This window comes from Diadema antillarum, unplaced genomic scaffold (assembly GCF_040938485.1).
Source record: "Diadema antillarum isolate AM-2024a unplaced genomic scaffold, OU_Dant_1.0 seq00000089_RagTag, whole genome shotgun sequence".
In the NCBI taxonomy this organism is placed as follows: Eukaryota; Metazoa; Echinodermata; class Echinoidea; order Diadematoida; family Diadematidae; genus Diadema; species Diadema antillarum.
In genome coordinates, this window is record NW_027271179.1 from 1,524,206 (window position 1) to 1,540,894 (window position 16,689).

General features: G+C 39.6%; 1 protein-coding gene across 1 annotated transcript in view; it reads left to right on the forward strand.

Annotated features, from left to right (window-relative positions):
- Positions 1-16,689, forward strand: part of LOC139726540 (sialidase-3-like) — a 32,277-nt gene that overhangs the window by 1,233 nt on the left and 14,355 nt on the right. The window contains exons 2-6 of the mRNA XM_071637524.1: positions 5,715-5,944; positions 7,023-7,157; positions 7,689-7,743; positions 13,643-13,813; positions 16,218-16,356. Coding sequence (XP_071493625.1) covers positions 5,740-5,944; positions 7,023-7,157; positions 7,689-7,743; positions 13,643-13,813; positions 16,218-16,356 — 705 coding nt within the window. The 5' untranslated portion in view covers positions 5,715-5,739. The remainder of the gene's footprint in view (positions 1-5,714; positions 5,945-7,022; positions 7,158-7,688; positions 7,744-13,642; positions 13,814-16,217; positions 16,357-16,689) is intronic.

Sequence of the window (16,689 nt, forward strand, 5' to 3'; positions counted from 1 at the left end):
TTGATGACTTGTAAGGGCGTGCCTCATAGCTGTCCCTGATCTTCAGTTCTGCTGTCCCTCATATTCCTTGAAGTCCTCTTCCTCTTCCAATTTGTCAATGGCTCATATTCAGTAATTTGGGGAAAATTTTGAGGAAATAGTTTTATTAATCAAAACTAATATTTATAGATTGGGAAAATAGCATTTACAGTTTGATATGTTTCATTCTTGATGGAAAAAAACAAGTCACTTTGCGCTGGACAAAACCCAAAAGCGCGAGGCGGCCGCGAACCAGAACACCCCGGCCGCAAACCGGAACGCGCTGTACCGGATCGCGGCCGCGGTCTTTTTTGACCAACGGGATGGACATTGGTCTTGCAATGGTGACAATATGGTGTATTGGTAAGTGGTCAATCTCTATGATATAACCTGGATTAGAGCAATCTGCACGTTTGCATTTCAGAGTGGAAAAACCCTTAAGCGGCCGCAAACCGGTGCACTTACTCTAAAGATTGCGTCATACTTCAACAAGATCTATGTACCTTAGAGGCTTGGGGAAAAAGATCATGGCAAATGAAATACAAGCTGGACAAATGCAACGTTATGCGTTTCACAAGGAAGTCTCGATCCATTCATCACACGTACACCTTATCCGGTCACCAGATAGAAACAGTGTCCAGTCACAAATACCTAGGAGTTGTCTTATCAGACAAATTAAAATGGAATAGACATATTGATATAACTACAGCCAGAGCAAGCAGCATGATTGGCTTTCTTCGTCGTAATCTACATAATGCACCGAGAAATGTTAAATTACAAGCATATAAGAGCCTAGTGCGTCCCCACTTGGAGTATTGCTGTACAGTATGGGACCCCTTCACTCAACGTAACATCTCCAAGATTCAAGCAGTACAAAATAGAGCAGCCAGATTCATCTGTAATGATTACAGGTGGCAATCTTCTGTCTCCGGAATGATAAAGGATCTCAAACTTCATCCACTCCCAGAACGACGCAAGCTTTTAAGGCTATCAACATTTCATAAAATAAAGCACAGTAATATTGATTTAAATCTGGAGGATTATATCAGTCCTGCTCAAGCACCGAGAGGTATGACAACCCGAAGTTATCATCCTGATAATTACTCTACTTTATACGGTTCCTCAACTGCTCTCGCCAACTCCTTCTTCCATAGAACAGCGAAGGATTGGAATAATCTGCCGAGTAACATAAAGCAGATTCATAAATTTGACACATTCAAAGAAGCGCTCCAGCGTCACCTCCGTTGTGATTAGCTGCACATCACACCACAGTGCTGAGTGATACTCTATCCAGAGTTTTTCAGCGTATTCATCCAGATCCAGATCCAGATCCAGAGCTCCTTGTAGACAGTTATATCGTGGGAGCCCAACGCTACGCATTGGGACTGGTCGCAGTTAAATTGAGGGTAACCCCGGCGCGGGGCGCTGTTATTACGGGTTGGGGTCGCTGGTGGTGCAGTTAGATTGAGGGTAGGCCTACTACCAGGACCACCTATCGCCACCTAACTGTGACCAGTCCGAACGCGAAGCACAGGGCACTGTGTACAAGGAGTGCCCCGGGGTTAATCGCTTCCCTACCTAAGGATATGCAGCTTGTTTATTTCAAAAGTATACAAAAAATGTGCCAAAGTTTTGCCTCAAATATGCCGTGTGCTGCAGTTTCGAATCTCTTGACCGTCCTGTTGATTCTGAATCTCCGTAGTGAAATAACGCCATTTTAGTGCGTGCGATGCATTTTCTTTGCACGGCTTGAAAGGGTACCTCAAATAACTGAACCATGTTTAGTTTAGGTTGTTAGTTTGTTTAAATGAGTTTGTTTTTCGTCTGTTCATTTTTAGTATTTTCATAGTGTATGGCGCTTAATCCCACGCGTATGCAAACAGCCATGATATGCAGGGTGCTGATAACGACACTGATGTTAAGTTACCCTGCTGATATATGGTACCCATAACCCTTGCCGCCTTATCATGCATGATGCAAAGGAGAGGATCGAGATTCTGTGAAGCCAGACGTAGTCTCCACGGAAAATATTTCCCCGACGACAAGATACTCATTGTTAGACCCATCTTTCGGTTAATGTTTGGATATGACTGATGTGTGCCTTCACTGTCATTACATTAGTGTCAATCACACTCATGTCACAGTGTCACTAAATACGGCTGTAACTATAAACAGGGATTCAGTGGGAAATCAAAATGAAACATTCCATCAGATTGGCATCACATTACTTTCACAATTTCACACAATAACTTAATTAGCGGTAAACTGTAAAAAACAAAGTCAAATCAGGTAACTACGAGTAAAACTTGGCCCCTATTTGACTCCACTACAAAGGGCCGAGATTACCCATAAATACGATGGAGTATGTGGAAATATCACCATGGCATTCCTATTGGACTGTCAGAAGACATAATGTTATATTAAATGGGTTAGTCAAATACTGGTTAGTGATTGGCTAAACACAGTCACGCGATGGAGGCACATTCGTTATGTTTGCCCATGGGCGAACATTCTTCGTAATGTTCTCCCATGGGAAAACATTTTCATGTAACAAATGACAGAAGGTCTAGGACTGTGCGCGCACAGTGAATTTGGCTCTGAACACGCGACGGCGCGAGCGAGCGATCAAGTGCGTTGTGCTGGTGGTTGATGACGTTGACGTACAGTGTATTTGACGTATTTGACTATTAAACCCATATAATATAACAGATGATGTCTTTTGTTGTAGGGAAGATGTACCAAACGTTCCACCCTCATGGTTTGAAATGCTATTTCGGGAGGCTATAAGTCCCTTAATAGCATTTCAAACCCTTCGGGTGGAACATTCGGTGTGTTCCCTCCCCCGCCAGTCATCATCTACCGGTATATAATATTTGAGTGGGCTGGCTAACTTACAGTAGTTACATTCAGATGGTAATCCTTAACCTCAAGGATAAGCTGACTTGCTTGGAGGATACCGTAAGCTTGATGTTACATGTAAGTATGAGGCACCAAGTGTTGCATAGTGTCCTTTGTTATGAAACGACAATTTTGTGTCAAAATTGTCTTTTCATGACAAGTGATATCAATGGATATTGTCACTGGATGTATCTGGAATCTGAATAAAAAAAATGTGCATTTTTTAATGTGGCTGTGCACGCAAAAGTGCGTAGAAATTTTGGAAACACAATATTGTCTGAAACATAGAAAATCGGTCAGTGTGAAAATTTTGACATGCATGTAGGCGTGCATCCTGACTGACAAGCACTGTGCAAAGAGATCGAGTGACATTTGAACTTATGCCCGCTGAAAATAATAAAGCCAGGACATTTACAGTACCAATAGTTGTGAAAATATGGTCGATCACTTAACATCATGTCAAAATCACAAAATGGCATCTAAATGATGTCACAGCTTAGTTAACATTACAAAAAATTTTCTTTTTCTAAATGTTGACATGAGATAAGATGACTGAAAATTTCATGTTAATTGGTCAAATCATTGTTGAGATACTGCGTTCACAAAATTCATCAGAAAGAAAAGGGAAAAATAATAGAAGATTCCGTTCAGATACAATAGGTGATATGCACATAGTGTATTCACCTGAATAAAAAAGGAAGGAAGATTCCTTACAAACATAGTAGGTGACAGGCTGTTAGCATATTATCTTTAGAATAAGAAGGATACTTTGAATAGGAATCAGTTTGGATTCGTAATAAGTACCGCGTACTCAGCATCTATGGCAGTAGTTGACATGTAATGAAATTGTGGATACATTTGAAGAGAAGTAATTCTTGATTGACATTTTTATAGATTTATCAAAGGCTTTTGATACAGTTAATCACAGTATTATGTTATCGAACTTGAGACACTAGTATTTGTGGAATTGCTAATGATTGGTTTAATAGTTATGTCTGAAGTGGCTTTCAATGTACGAAGTTTTAATTATCTGTTTCAAGTCTAAAACAAATTTCCCGTGGTGTTCCTCAGGGCTCCTCGCTAGGACCTTTACTCTTCATTTTATACTTTAATGACATTGAGAATTCATCCCCTATGCTTTCTTTTCTTCTCGATGCAGGAGATACTAATATCATTCATAAACACAAAAATTTGAATAAGCTTCAAAGACGGGCAAATGATAATATGAAGAAAGTGAGTGTATTGTGTTGTGCCAATAAGCTGTCAGTTAATCTGAAAAATGTAATTTTATGATACATGTCTATCGTAATCACAGTAGTCATTCCGTGATTTAAATGCACTTGAATTTAATTGATTGTGTAAGAATACCTATGGTTGAGTACACCAAGTTCCTTGGGGTTTATTTAGACTCGGTGTTAAGTTGGAAGTATCACATTAGAGAAGTTGAGAAGAAGGTATCAAAAAGCATCAATTGGTACTGTATGTAGATTCCAGCACATTTTGTGTAAAAATATCTTGGGGATGTTGATATTGTACACTCATCCCCCCCCCCCCCCTATTTCTCTTATTGCAATTTGGCATGAGCAACTACATGCCAGTCTCATCTTCAAAAATAATTTGTCTTCAAAATAAAATTGTTTGAATAATATACATGTAGTTGGTGTATCCCCTAGAAGTAATGCTGAACAATACTATCATAAAATGAGGTTGATGAAAATTCATCATATAAATACTGCTTTTTCAACAAGGCATCTTTGTGTACAAAACTATGAATGAAACCATAATGTACCATCCTGTTTTAGGGACCTTTCCCCCATCAACAAGAGCGTATCCGGGCAATTACCCCTAGAGGGCAATTATCCCCCGGCTAAATCAAATACTGGTTTAATAGTGGTAAGTTTGGGTTAGGATTAGGATTAGGATTAGGGCCAGGGGAAGGGTCCTGGATAATTGCCCAGGGGCTAATTGCCCTAGACCCCATCAAGAGTTTTCGTGTTAACAGCATGATCATCGACTTGTCTGCATCTTAGAATCTTAGTCATAGAATAATGTCATTCCAGTGTAATATTGGTTTACTGGACCAACACTGGAACTCACTACCTCTGCATGTTACTAGTGTTTCATCTACAATGTATGAATTTATTTAAGAGTACCTGTTATCAATGCATTGTAAAAAGAAAAATTTGCCAGAATTGTTGATCCAGGGTAGATAAACAAGCATACATGCACACTATTTTTTGTTTGTTTATTTATTTTATTATTATTATTATTTTTTTTTTTTTTTGGGGGGGGGGGGAGTCTGTAAACTTGTGCCTTTTTTTTTTCTTTTTTTTTTGCTGTCTTTTTCTTTTCAGTTCTTCCTTTTGTGTATTTATATATGTCTAGATGTATGCAATTCTCATCAATTTATTCATTCTGTTATATTGTATCATGGCATTCCAACACAAGTTACCAGTTTGTGTAACTTCTTGGGACATGTCCTCCTTAGATCACTGTATAGCTATTGGGTTCCATGTACATCTGGTATCTTTGTGATTGATCTGAATGGAATGAAATGTATATTTGATTTGGGTTTAAATGTAATGTCTAATGTAGTCCATGACATTAGACATAATGGCAAACATTGGCTCTGTAAGTAACACAACTAACATGTAAGTCTTCTTGAATTACAAATGAATGCAGGTCTCTAGATGCTTTGCTTATGTACAACATTTCAGATGGCACAGAATAGCCACCAAAAGCAAACCAAGAACGTAGTGTCGCTCAACCTTACATACTCTGTATGTATTAATCCTCAGTTTTAAGTCATCACCATCAATAGCCATGAGGATATGGCACCTGAAGCGCCTCATCCTCGTGTCAGGAGCAGTGTGCATCCTTGGCTTCATCCTGCTATTTCTCTCTGGCTCCAAGAGTGGTCTGGCAACCCTCAACTTCCTGGAGAGTGCACAGATTGATCGCATTGAACGGTTCAAACAGAAGATCCAACTTCCCATCATACATGCCAGGAGTGATGTTGGCAAGAACAGTGAGTTATGGTTGCTGAAATTGTTTAGACTGCTAACACAGTGTAGTAACAAATTGAATGGTAAAGGGATCTTGTGTACCGGTATTCTTTAAAGGACAAGTTCACCTTCATAAACATAAGGATTGAGAAAATGCAACAATATTAGTAGAACACATCAGTGAAAGTTTGAGGAAAATTGGACAATCGATGCAAAAGTTATGAATTTTTTAAATTTTTGTGTTGGAACCGCTGGATGAGGAGACTACTACAGCTTGTGAGTCATATGCGTACAACAGTATAAAGAAAATGTTAAAGAAAATTCAACGTATTTTCACTTTTTTCGCATAATAAAAGAGCACTTGACTTGCCTCTTTCTAAAGGCAGGGGGAATAATATTACCCATAACATGTGTCGGTAACGAGTCAGGGGGATGTGTACTTTTTGCAAAAGATGGAATTTTGTGAAATTCTCTTTATATTTTCCTTATATTGTTGTACGCATGTGACATCGAAGTTATTCATACACTGCAGTAGTCTTCTCATCCAGCGGGTACTACACAAAAACTTCAAAAATTCATGCACTTTTGAACGGTTTGTCTGATTTTCCTCAAACTTTCAATGATGTGTTCTACTAATATTGCTACATTCTCTCAATCCTTATGTTTATGAAGGTGAACTTGTCCTTTAACACACTGGTAGCTCTCAATTGCCAAATGTGGTGAGCTATTACAAAGAAATTTGGTCTAATGTGTGCAGCAGTATGCCGTGAGTCACATCCTATCACAATTTTTTGTTGTAGGCAGGCCTTCAGTACAAATACATACTGCAGTCTGCTACAGATGTCTAGATGCAGTTCATAACTTGTGTATTGCAGTTATTACAGTCACGTGAGTCTGTATCTTGAATTTTCCACTTGGAAAGGATGAGACTTGTAATTCGATTGCTCTATTTTGTGATTTCAAATTCAACCACACCTGCTATTGTCTACACTATTTCAAGTGCAGAGTGTCAGTCAGTTGCAATACAATCCAAATTCCTGGCATTTTACATTAAATATTTTTTTTTACAGTTAATTATATTTACTTCTAAATCACAAATAGAAAGCTGCTCCTTTCCAAATGGTAACGTCAACTCTTCTCTGGGACCCAAAGTCTTCCTGGACAAAGCAACAATGCAGAAAATTATACAAGAATCCCAACCTCATTCTACCCATCTCTGGCCTGCTGATACAGAATGTGAGTGCGATTTCACATTACCTCATTTGTTGTTGTATTCTGTGTATCATAAGTATTCAGGCTGGTAATGCACTGTTAGATATTAGAAATTAAATTCAAATGTAGAGTGAGTTTGTATATGTGTGTTAAGATGGTAAAATGATTATGAAAACATTGTGCCTTGATACCTTTATCAAGGACTGCACTGTCTTGCCTGAAACCTATTTCCTGGTACAAGGATGTAAAATTTTGTAATGCTGTCAAAGTGTTACGTCAAGGACTGGGGTCTTTTATTTAGTTTGCAGTAGCTTTTACAACGTATAATTATAAAGTTGATATCAAAGCTTGTGCAAGAATCCTGTTGCTAGAGTTGCACCCTGTGATTTTTTGAATTTCTGCAGATACTACATTGTTTGCTTAATATATTGAAGGGGATTTCCCCCTCAGTCATGCAGAAGGAGTATTAAACAATTCTATTCTTGGAAAATGTTGTGATCAAATACATCAAATGAATGGTTAACTGATTGTTTGTCCATTTCTTTCTCCTGGCAGCACTGTTTGACGAGAATGCCATCAGAGAATCAGGACTGCCTCTATTTAAATCAAGGTAAAAATGAGACTATTTTTAGTACAGTGATTTTTTTTTTTAAAGATTTATATTGCTTTGCAGCTAATACCACAAAGTAATTGTTGTTTACCAGTATCTACTCATGTGTTCTTCTAATTCTTCTGGCATATGTATTATGGTCTCATCATTGCTTGTGGCTGAAGGTGATATCCATGAGCCATAGCTGGACCTGTCATGTTTCATAGGCATTCTACCTGCCATTCAGTACTGTTTTATTTATAAGTACTATTGAAGCTGTAGTCTACAAAAATCAAACCAATGTTACTGTACCAGTTATTAAACGAAGTTTGAAGGGGGTATATAGGAATCAGCGGACGGGCGGTCGGGCGGTCGGGCGGTCGGGCGGTCGGTCGGGCGGTCGGTCGGGCGGTTGGTCCGTTGCAAATCTTGCGTCGCGAACTACTTCCTCAGTTTTCAACCGATTCCCATAAAACTTGGCACAGATGTGTGCCTTGGGTTGTAGATGTGCAAGACGTATTTTTTGACAGTACCCAAAAGTACGTTGCCATGGTAACGGCATATTATGGGCAAAAATGGGTACAAATCTTGCGTCGCGAACTCCTCCCACAGTTTTTGATCAATTTTTATGAAATTAGGTACAGATGTTCATCTGAATATGTTAATGTGCAAGACACATATTTCCGCAGTGGCAAAAAGTGCGTTGCCATGGTAACGGCATGTTATTGGTAAAATATAGGGCAAAATGCTTCATGGCAAAACTGCTTCATCAGTGTTCTTCCAATTCTCATGGAATTCATATTGAATGTTTGTCTTAGGATATAGGTCAGCATGACACATTTCTTGACAGTGACAAAAAGTATGTTGCCATGGTAACAGCTCACATATTATGAGCCAAAATGATGGAAAATTTTGTGTTGCAAACTACTTCCTCAGTTTTTGCCCAATTTCCATGAAACTTGGTACAGATGTGTGCCTTTGGTTGTAGATGTGCAAGACGCATTTTTTGACAGTACCCGAAAGTACATTGCCATGGTAACGGCATATTAATGGCAGAAGATCAACGAAAGATCTTGCGGATTTAACTACTTCCTCAGTTTTTTGACCAAAGCTTATGAAATGTGGCACACACCTTGATCTTGGTGGGAAGATGTGGAAGACATATTTTTCGGACGTGTCGGAAGCTGCGTTGCCATGGTAACGGCATATAAATGGCAGAAGATCAAGGAAAGATCTTGCGGATTGAACTACTTCCTCTGTATTCGACTGAAGCTCATGAAATGTGGCACACACATTGGTCTTGGTGGGAAGATGTGCAAGACATATTTTTCGGACGTGTCGGAAGCTGCGTTGCCATGGTAACGGCATATTAATGGCGGAAGATCAAGGAAAGATCTTGTGGATTGAACTACTTCCTCAGTTTTTGACAAAAGCTTATGAAATGTGGCACACGCAATAGTCTTGGTGGGAAGATGTGCAAGACATATTTTTCGGACGTGTCGGAAGCTGCGTTGCCATGGTAACGGCATTTAAATGGCAGAAGATCAGGGAAAGATCATTCCTTGGGTAAGACTGCCGTCACGGGGCGGGGGTATTAATCACCTTAAGTGATATTTCTAGTTTGTATCTGAAACTCGAAATGTGCTTACAATTGGTGCACACATATTCACATTTCAGCATCCGGTGTTAGCCTAACAAGGGATGAGAGAAACCCATTTTAAGTAAGGTAGGGAGCAGCCAGTGGGGTGTGTGGATTTTTAAAGAGATAATTTTTCCAGATGGTTGCCCTGTCTTCATCAGTCAGAGATCCATGGGTATCTGCTGCCCGGATGTGCTCATCTGGCATGACCATGTGACCAGGCTTTGCTTGTGCATGGGCTGACCCTCAATATTGGCCATCATAGTACCAGTACTTCCCAGTCCTGTAACCCTTCATCCATTAACATTTTGTGTTAAGGGTTTGTTGCTTTGTATGTAGAAATAATCATACCCCAACCGACACAAAGTGCGTGTGTACAATAGGAATCACTGAGGTATGGTGGCAAGGTGATCAGTCAGTTGGGTGGTGGGTGAGTGGTCATTCAGTCTATTTACAAAATCTTGTGGATCGAACTTCTCCCTAATTTTTTGAGCAATGGACCTAAATTTGGCATGTGTGGCTTACTATCATTTAACCCTAAAGGGGCGGGGGGGGGGGGGGGGGGGGGGGTGGGCAGAATCCGCCCCCCTCGACGTTTTGCGCTACAATTCTGTAATGCGAGAAGACCTCGCCGCGAGGCTTCTTGACTTTCTTTGTTCAAGTCTCGCGCAACTTTTGAGATCAAATTTGCAATGGTCGTGCATATTTTCACGAAGCCATGCACATTTTTGTAACGGCATGTCGCCCCAAAACGGGCACAATTTTGTGATTTTGTGTACATTTTCTATGGAAAACAGTACTCTGTCATGAAAGTCATAAAAACCTGATTATTTTTACAATTGATCACTTTCATTGATTAATTTTATGCTAATTATGGTAGAAAAGTGGTCAGTGACAATTTCCAATTTAAAAAAAAACAAAGAAAAAAAAATTAAAAAAAGAGAAATACATAAGAAATTCTGAAAACAACAAAATACATAAGAATTGAAATGACTTTTGGAAGTTTTTGTGATGTACAATTGTTGAATATGCCAAAACAGATTTTCAGACCAAAAAGTAGGCTCTCAATGCTTTTAATTAGGCTGAAATATGATCTTGAGCTTAATTTGCATAATTAATTAATTGAAATTAAAAATTGATCGTTTCAAAAAATATTATGGCACAATCTTGTAGATTATGACGTGGGTGTCACGCATGCCAAATTTCGTCGTGATTGCACCTCTGATGGCCGAAATCTCGGAGGGGGGGGGGGGGGGCAGAATCCGCCCCCATCCGGTCTTAGCATAGCCAAAAAAGCCTGACCTGATTAGGGTTAAGCAAATGTGCCATACTGCATCAGAGCAATTACCCCCGAGGGTTAGTGATAAGGTTAGAGTAAAGATTAGGGTTTGGGTTAGGTTTAGGGTTAGAGTTTGGATCAGGGCCAGGATTAGGTTCAAGATTACGATTAGAGTTAGGGTCTGGGGTAATTGCCAAAGGGAGTAATTGCCCTGGACCCGTGCAAGACACCCTTTTTGTCAGTATCGAGTAGTGCATTGCCATGTTAACAGCAAATTTTCATAAAAATCATACAAAATGTTGTGGATCAAGCTATAAGTACTCTTTCAGTTTTAAAGCAATTCAGTTGAAATTGGGCACATGTCATCGATGCAAGATGTAGATATGCAAGACATCTTTTTCATTAATGTTAAGAAATCTGTTGCCATGGCAACATCAGTTTTTAAACAAATCATACAAAATTTTGTAGATCGAATTACTCTCAGTTTTTGAGCATTTGAGTTGATTCTTTGGACATATGATCGCTGTGATATGTTATCGTTTATAAAGACACTTTTTGATAAGTGTCAATATATCTGGTGCCATGGCAAGAATATTTCTATACAGATCATGCAGAAATATGTGGATTGACCTAGCTCCCTCACTTTTGCACATTTGACTTGAAATTTGTCACATGTAACCGCTGTAGTACCGGTATGTAGATGTGCAAACTTCATTTTTCGTCATTGTTGAACAGTGTGTTTTCATGGTAACAGTTTCTTTTTGTAAAAATCATTGAAATTATCACTGGATCTAGCTAACACCCTCAGTTTTGGAGCATTTGACTTGAAATTTGGCACACATGACCAATACTAATTTTGATTGTTTAAAAGGCATCTTCTGTTAATGTTGAACAATGCATTGCTATCCTAAAAGCATTTGTAAGATAAAAAGCATACAAAAATATTGCGGATCAAGCAAACTCCCGCAGTTTTTGAGTACTGGACTTGAAATTTGGCACACGTGAACACTATAATATCTATTTGTAGAGACTCCATCTTTACTCAGTGTTGTGGAAACTTCATCTTTACTCAATGTCAAAAAGTGTGTTTGCCATGGTAACAATATTTTTTGTATGAACATTCATTCAAAAATATGGATTTTGCTATCTCCCTGAGCAGTTTGTGATCATATGACTTAGATTTGGCACATGTGACCACTATAGTTAAATTGTTAGATGTGGGAAACACATCTTTTATCAGTGTTTAACAATGCATTGCCATGGTGATGACTATTTTTTTAATTAGAAGCATACAAAAATATTGTGGATTATTTAAGCCAAGTCCATCAGTCTTTTTAGCAATTGACTTGAAATCGTGCACATGTGACATCTCTAGTATGCAGGTGTGTAACCTTAATCTCTTAGCAGTGTTGAACCATGCATTGCCATGATAACAACTTTTATTCTTGAACGGAAATGAAACACAAATATTGTGGATCGAGCTAACTCCCTCAGTTTTTCAGCATCTGACTTGAAATTTGGCACATGAGACCATATATTTAAACGGGCAGAGCACATCTTTTGTCAACATTGGAAAATGTGTTGTCATGGTATCCATTTTTCTTTTTTATTGTTAAAACAAGCATACAAAGATATAGTGGATTGAGCTAACTGTCCCAGTTTTGTAGCATTTGACTTTAGATTGTGACTGCTTTCATAGATTTGCAAATTTCATCTTTTGTCAATGTTGAACAATTTGTTGCCATGATAACAGCTTTTTGGATGAAAATTATCAAAAAAAAAATGTAATTTGGGTTAGCTTTGAGCATTTGACATAAGATCTGGCACATGTGACCAGTATGATTTCTGAATGAGCAAAGCACTATTAAACTGTTAATGTTGAACAATGTTTTGTCATGTTGTACATGTAGTAACAGCAGTGGTTTGTGTGAAATACGCACGAAAGTATTTTCTAAAAGTACTGCTTTGATTTCTAATTGTCCCCTTTTAAGATGTGTTGGTCACAGGCAACCGATGTCTGATCACCCCTGCCCCCATGTATCACCTAACTCATCTTAAAGTGACAAGTTTCATACAGGTATCTCACTTTAGTTGCTGTTGTGAAATATTGATTCAAGGCCTGAGCAGTTGGCTGAGTTTGGGCTGACCCTCAATTCTGTCTGCCGCATTACATTTGGAAGGTTTTGAGTGGTCACATCCTGTCGGGAGTGAGCATTTCAGTCAGTATGAATGGAGCAGAGAGAGTTGGATCTTACAGTACTAACTCTTAAAGTCACATTTTGGCTTGCCTTGTACCAAGATTATCACATTTTCAGCTCCCTTCCAAGGACTTGGTGGAATCCGAGCAGTGGATTGTTGGCATGAGTAGAGTTTAATGAAGCGTGCAGGGGTCCAACGTGAAGTTGTACAATGTAGACGTGTGTCAGGACTTTTCCATGACTCTTGAGCATATAGCTTGCATTAGTGACTCATGAGCATATAGCTTGTATTAGTCTAATGAAGTTGATATGTCAGAGTGAGGCTACAGTCTGCAGAGGACACACTTTGATTTGTGCAACCTGCAGTTGACTTCCCTTGAGAATGCTTTGCTGTTCAGTAGTATCTTACATTCAACTGAATATATATCTTAGATTGACTGTGTTTGCATTTGCCAGCACTGCGATTTTTTTTTTCGTATTTGTTACTGGACCACTGCAAACTGAAAACAAAGAATTAATTCCTTCCTGCCATTGTTCTGAGTTGTCTTGAAGTTATTAATATGACTGATGATACATTCACGGTTTTGATATCGTTGGAGGTTTGAGGGCAAGAAATACAACTCAGTGGCACACTTTGTGGGTACATAGCTAAGCCTGTTTCTTTGCATGTGTGCGTGCATGTGTGTGTGTGTGTGTATTTTGTAAACATAGTCAAGTTTGGAGTACTGTATTACATGAATATTCATACATGAGGTTACGCAGCAACCACTTTTCAGTTTCTCCTCCTTTCGTCCTTACCCCCAGGATTCCAGCAGTGGTCTATCACAAGAACACTTTCTTGGCATTCAGTGAAGCAAGGTTTGATGGCTTGAAGGATTTTGGCCACATTCTGCTGGTGATGAGAAGAGGAGATATCAAAGGTCATGACATCATCTGGGGGAGGATCAAGTTGCTCATCAACCTCTCTGGTTTTAGGTCAGATAGCACGCCTTAGTGGTAACATTGTGATGTTCTAGATAGAGGAGGGCATGATGGAAAAACTTGGAAAATAGAGAGGCGAATGAAGTATGAAGTTACCACAAAGGGATGAAATGGGATGGGGGAATTGAGGACTGAGGGTTCTGGATGTGATAAAAGCTTTGACGGTGAGGACCCTTGTTCAGCGTTAAAGATGGTTGTCATCATATGCCATGTATTGTGCGTAGTGTTAGATATGTTAACTTAAAGGGTGTGTACAGTTCTGGTCGAGGTGAAGATTTAGCTTTTAACGTTTTGCGAGATATTCAGAAACCACTCTATGAGATGTCAAAGAGCATGCAATTCTAAGGGGTATCAAAAGTTTATTCGATGAAAATTGGTTTTGAAATGGCTGAGATATCCAAAAACAAGGTGAAACAAAGAGGTACTAATAAAGTTGGGGCATGTCGCCTTTTATTATTAGCACTTTTTTGGATATCTCAGCCATTTGAAAACCAATTTTCATCAAATAAACGTTGAATCCTTCTTAGAATTACATGCTCTTTCATATTTCATAAGGGGCTTTTCATTATCTCACTTAGGAATGTTCAAAACATGAATCCCTACCTCAACCAGTACTGTACAGTCCCTTTAAGACTTACTTTCTTGAGTGAAAATCTGGTATCTCGTATCATCATTTTGCTTTGCTTTCTATCCTCTTTCCCCTTTGGATGTCTCATTTAATGTATTCATGTGTAAGCCCCCCAGTGTTCAAAGAAATGAAGATGTAAAATTATCATTCTGACTTTATACTTCTGCAATTCTACCTGAGAACTGTGACATAACTTCTTCTTCTTCAAAAAAAAAAATGTCAGACAAGACTTAAACTAGAACTTACTGTTATCACTTATATGGGTTGCAGTAAAGGAACAAAATGAAATCAAGGTGTCATTCTTTGCATAAAGCGGTTTGAGTTTAAGTTTGTCTTATGTAGATTGAGTGGGAAGTGTCTTGCAATAGTTAAGTAGTCTGAGAGAGAAAGAGTTAATGTCAGAAGGACTTTGAGGATAGGATGTGATGCAGTGGTAAAGTACTGGTGGGAAAGGACATAACCAAAAAAGTAGGAGGAGGATGGGATGGGAATTGTTTTATTATTTTGTGTTTAAGTATTTCTTTCTTGAACCGCCTACCTAGTCAAGTCATGCATGCCACCACCCTGACGATATTCAGAGAGGCTGCTCTCCCCTCTATTACAACCTTGCAGCCTTCTGGATCCCTCATCCATCGGAAGAATGCATTCAGATTTTACTTGCACATTGCACACTTTTATTGCAGAGATCATCACTGTGGCACCTCCCAATGACACACATGTGTAGTTCATCCCAGTATAGCTCACAGTATCAAGTATGTAGAGAAAAAACAAAAGCTGCTGAAAACTGCTATCCAATAGTAGCGAGCCAGAGTAAAATGGAGTCTGGAGTCGGGGGGGCTGAGCTTTCGATCCTAGCAGAATCTTCGTCAGAGGCAAAATGACAAACAGGCAGGGAAAGCAATCACACACATTTAAAGACTACACACAACAAGAACAGTCCAGGAGGGCTAGGAACACAGAACAAAGAAAACAAAAGGGAAGGGTTGGAAATCAAGGGCAAGGAGCCCAACAAGTAAAGGGAGGGGGAGTAAAGCAGGAGGGTGGACAGACAAAAGGCAGAGGAGGGTCAGTAATGATCCCAAGGATCATGGAGGGCAACCTGTGAAGGATAAGGATAAATAGGGAGGCAACACCAGGTTAGGGCTCGCTGCTTGTTCAACCCCCCCCCCCCCCCCCCCCCCCCCGCTGTTGCTATTTCACTCTTTTCCTTTCTTTATCCCTCTGTTGTTACAATATCTTGTTTGATGTTGCCTCCTTATTCGTCCTTATCCTTCATAGGTCCCCCCCCCCCCCCAATGATCCTTGGGATCACTACTAACCCACCTCTGCCTTTTGCCTGTCCACCCTCCTGCTTTAATCCCTCTCCCTTTACTTGTTGGGCTCCTTGCCCTTGACTTCCATCCCTTCCCTTTTGTTTTCTTTGTTCTGTGTCCCTAGCCCTCCTGGACTGTTCTTGTTGTGTGTAATCCTTATATGTGATTGTTTTCCCTGCCTGTTTTCCCTTTGATTTCCTTGTTCTGTGTCCCTAGCCCTCCTGGACTGTTCTAGTTGTGTGTAGTCCTTTGTGATTGCTTCCCCTGCCCGTTTGTCATTTTGCCTCTGACAAAGATTCTGCTAGGATCGAAAGCTCAGGCCCCTTTTGACTCCCAAGTATCAAGTATTAAAGAACTGGAAAGTTATAAGTGTGAGGAAGACATTCATGATGTGTGAAGAATATGTGAAGTACTTTCTTTTTCATTCTTTTGTTGCTGTTTTATTCTCTGCACACAGGACCAACAATCCTAGTCCCATTGTTGATAAAGTCCGTGATTCCATAGTGTTGGTCTTCGCTGCCTTCCCGACGGAGCTATCCTTCCATGACATGATGTCCTTTCCCAGGTTTCCAATGTCTAAGCTGTATGTCATGAAGGTATGTCTGTTTTACTGTGTACTTCACCCTCCCCATCCTGCTCCAGCCGAAGCTGACGTTGTGATAAGTGACTAGCATGCTAGGTACGGGAAGGAAAGCCAGCTCACATTGATAATGTACTAACTGTTTGTACACAATCACAAAGATGTGTTTGAAGGGATATTGGCTTTGGGCATGCATGCCAGCCAGTTACACTCATACTTAAGTTAAGTGCATTCTCTGTAATGAACATTATCAAATTACTCCTTTCTCTTTAGTGGTAGATCAGCTGATATAAACTAATATGATGTGAATTACACTGACAAACAGGCGTCTTGCTGTCCTTGTTTATGT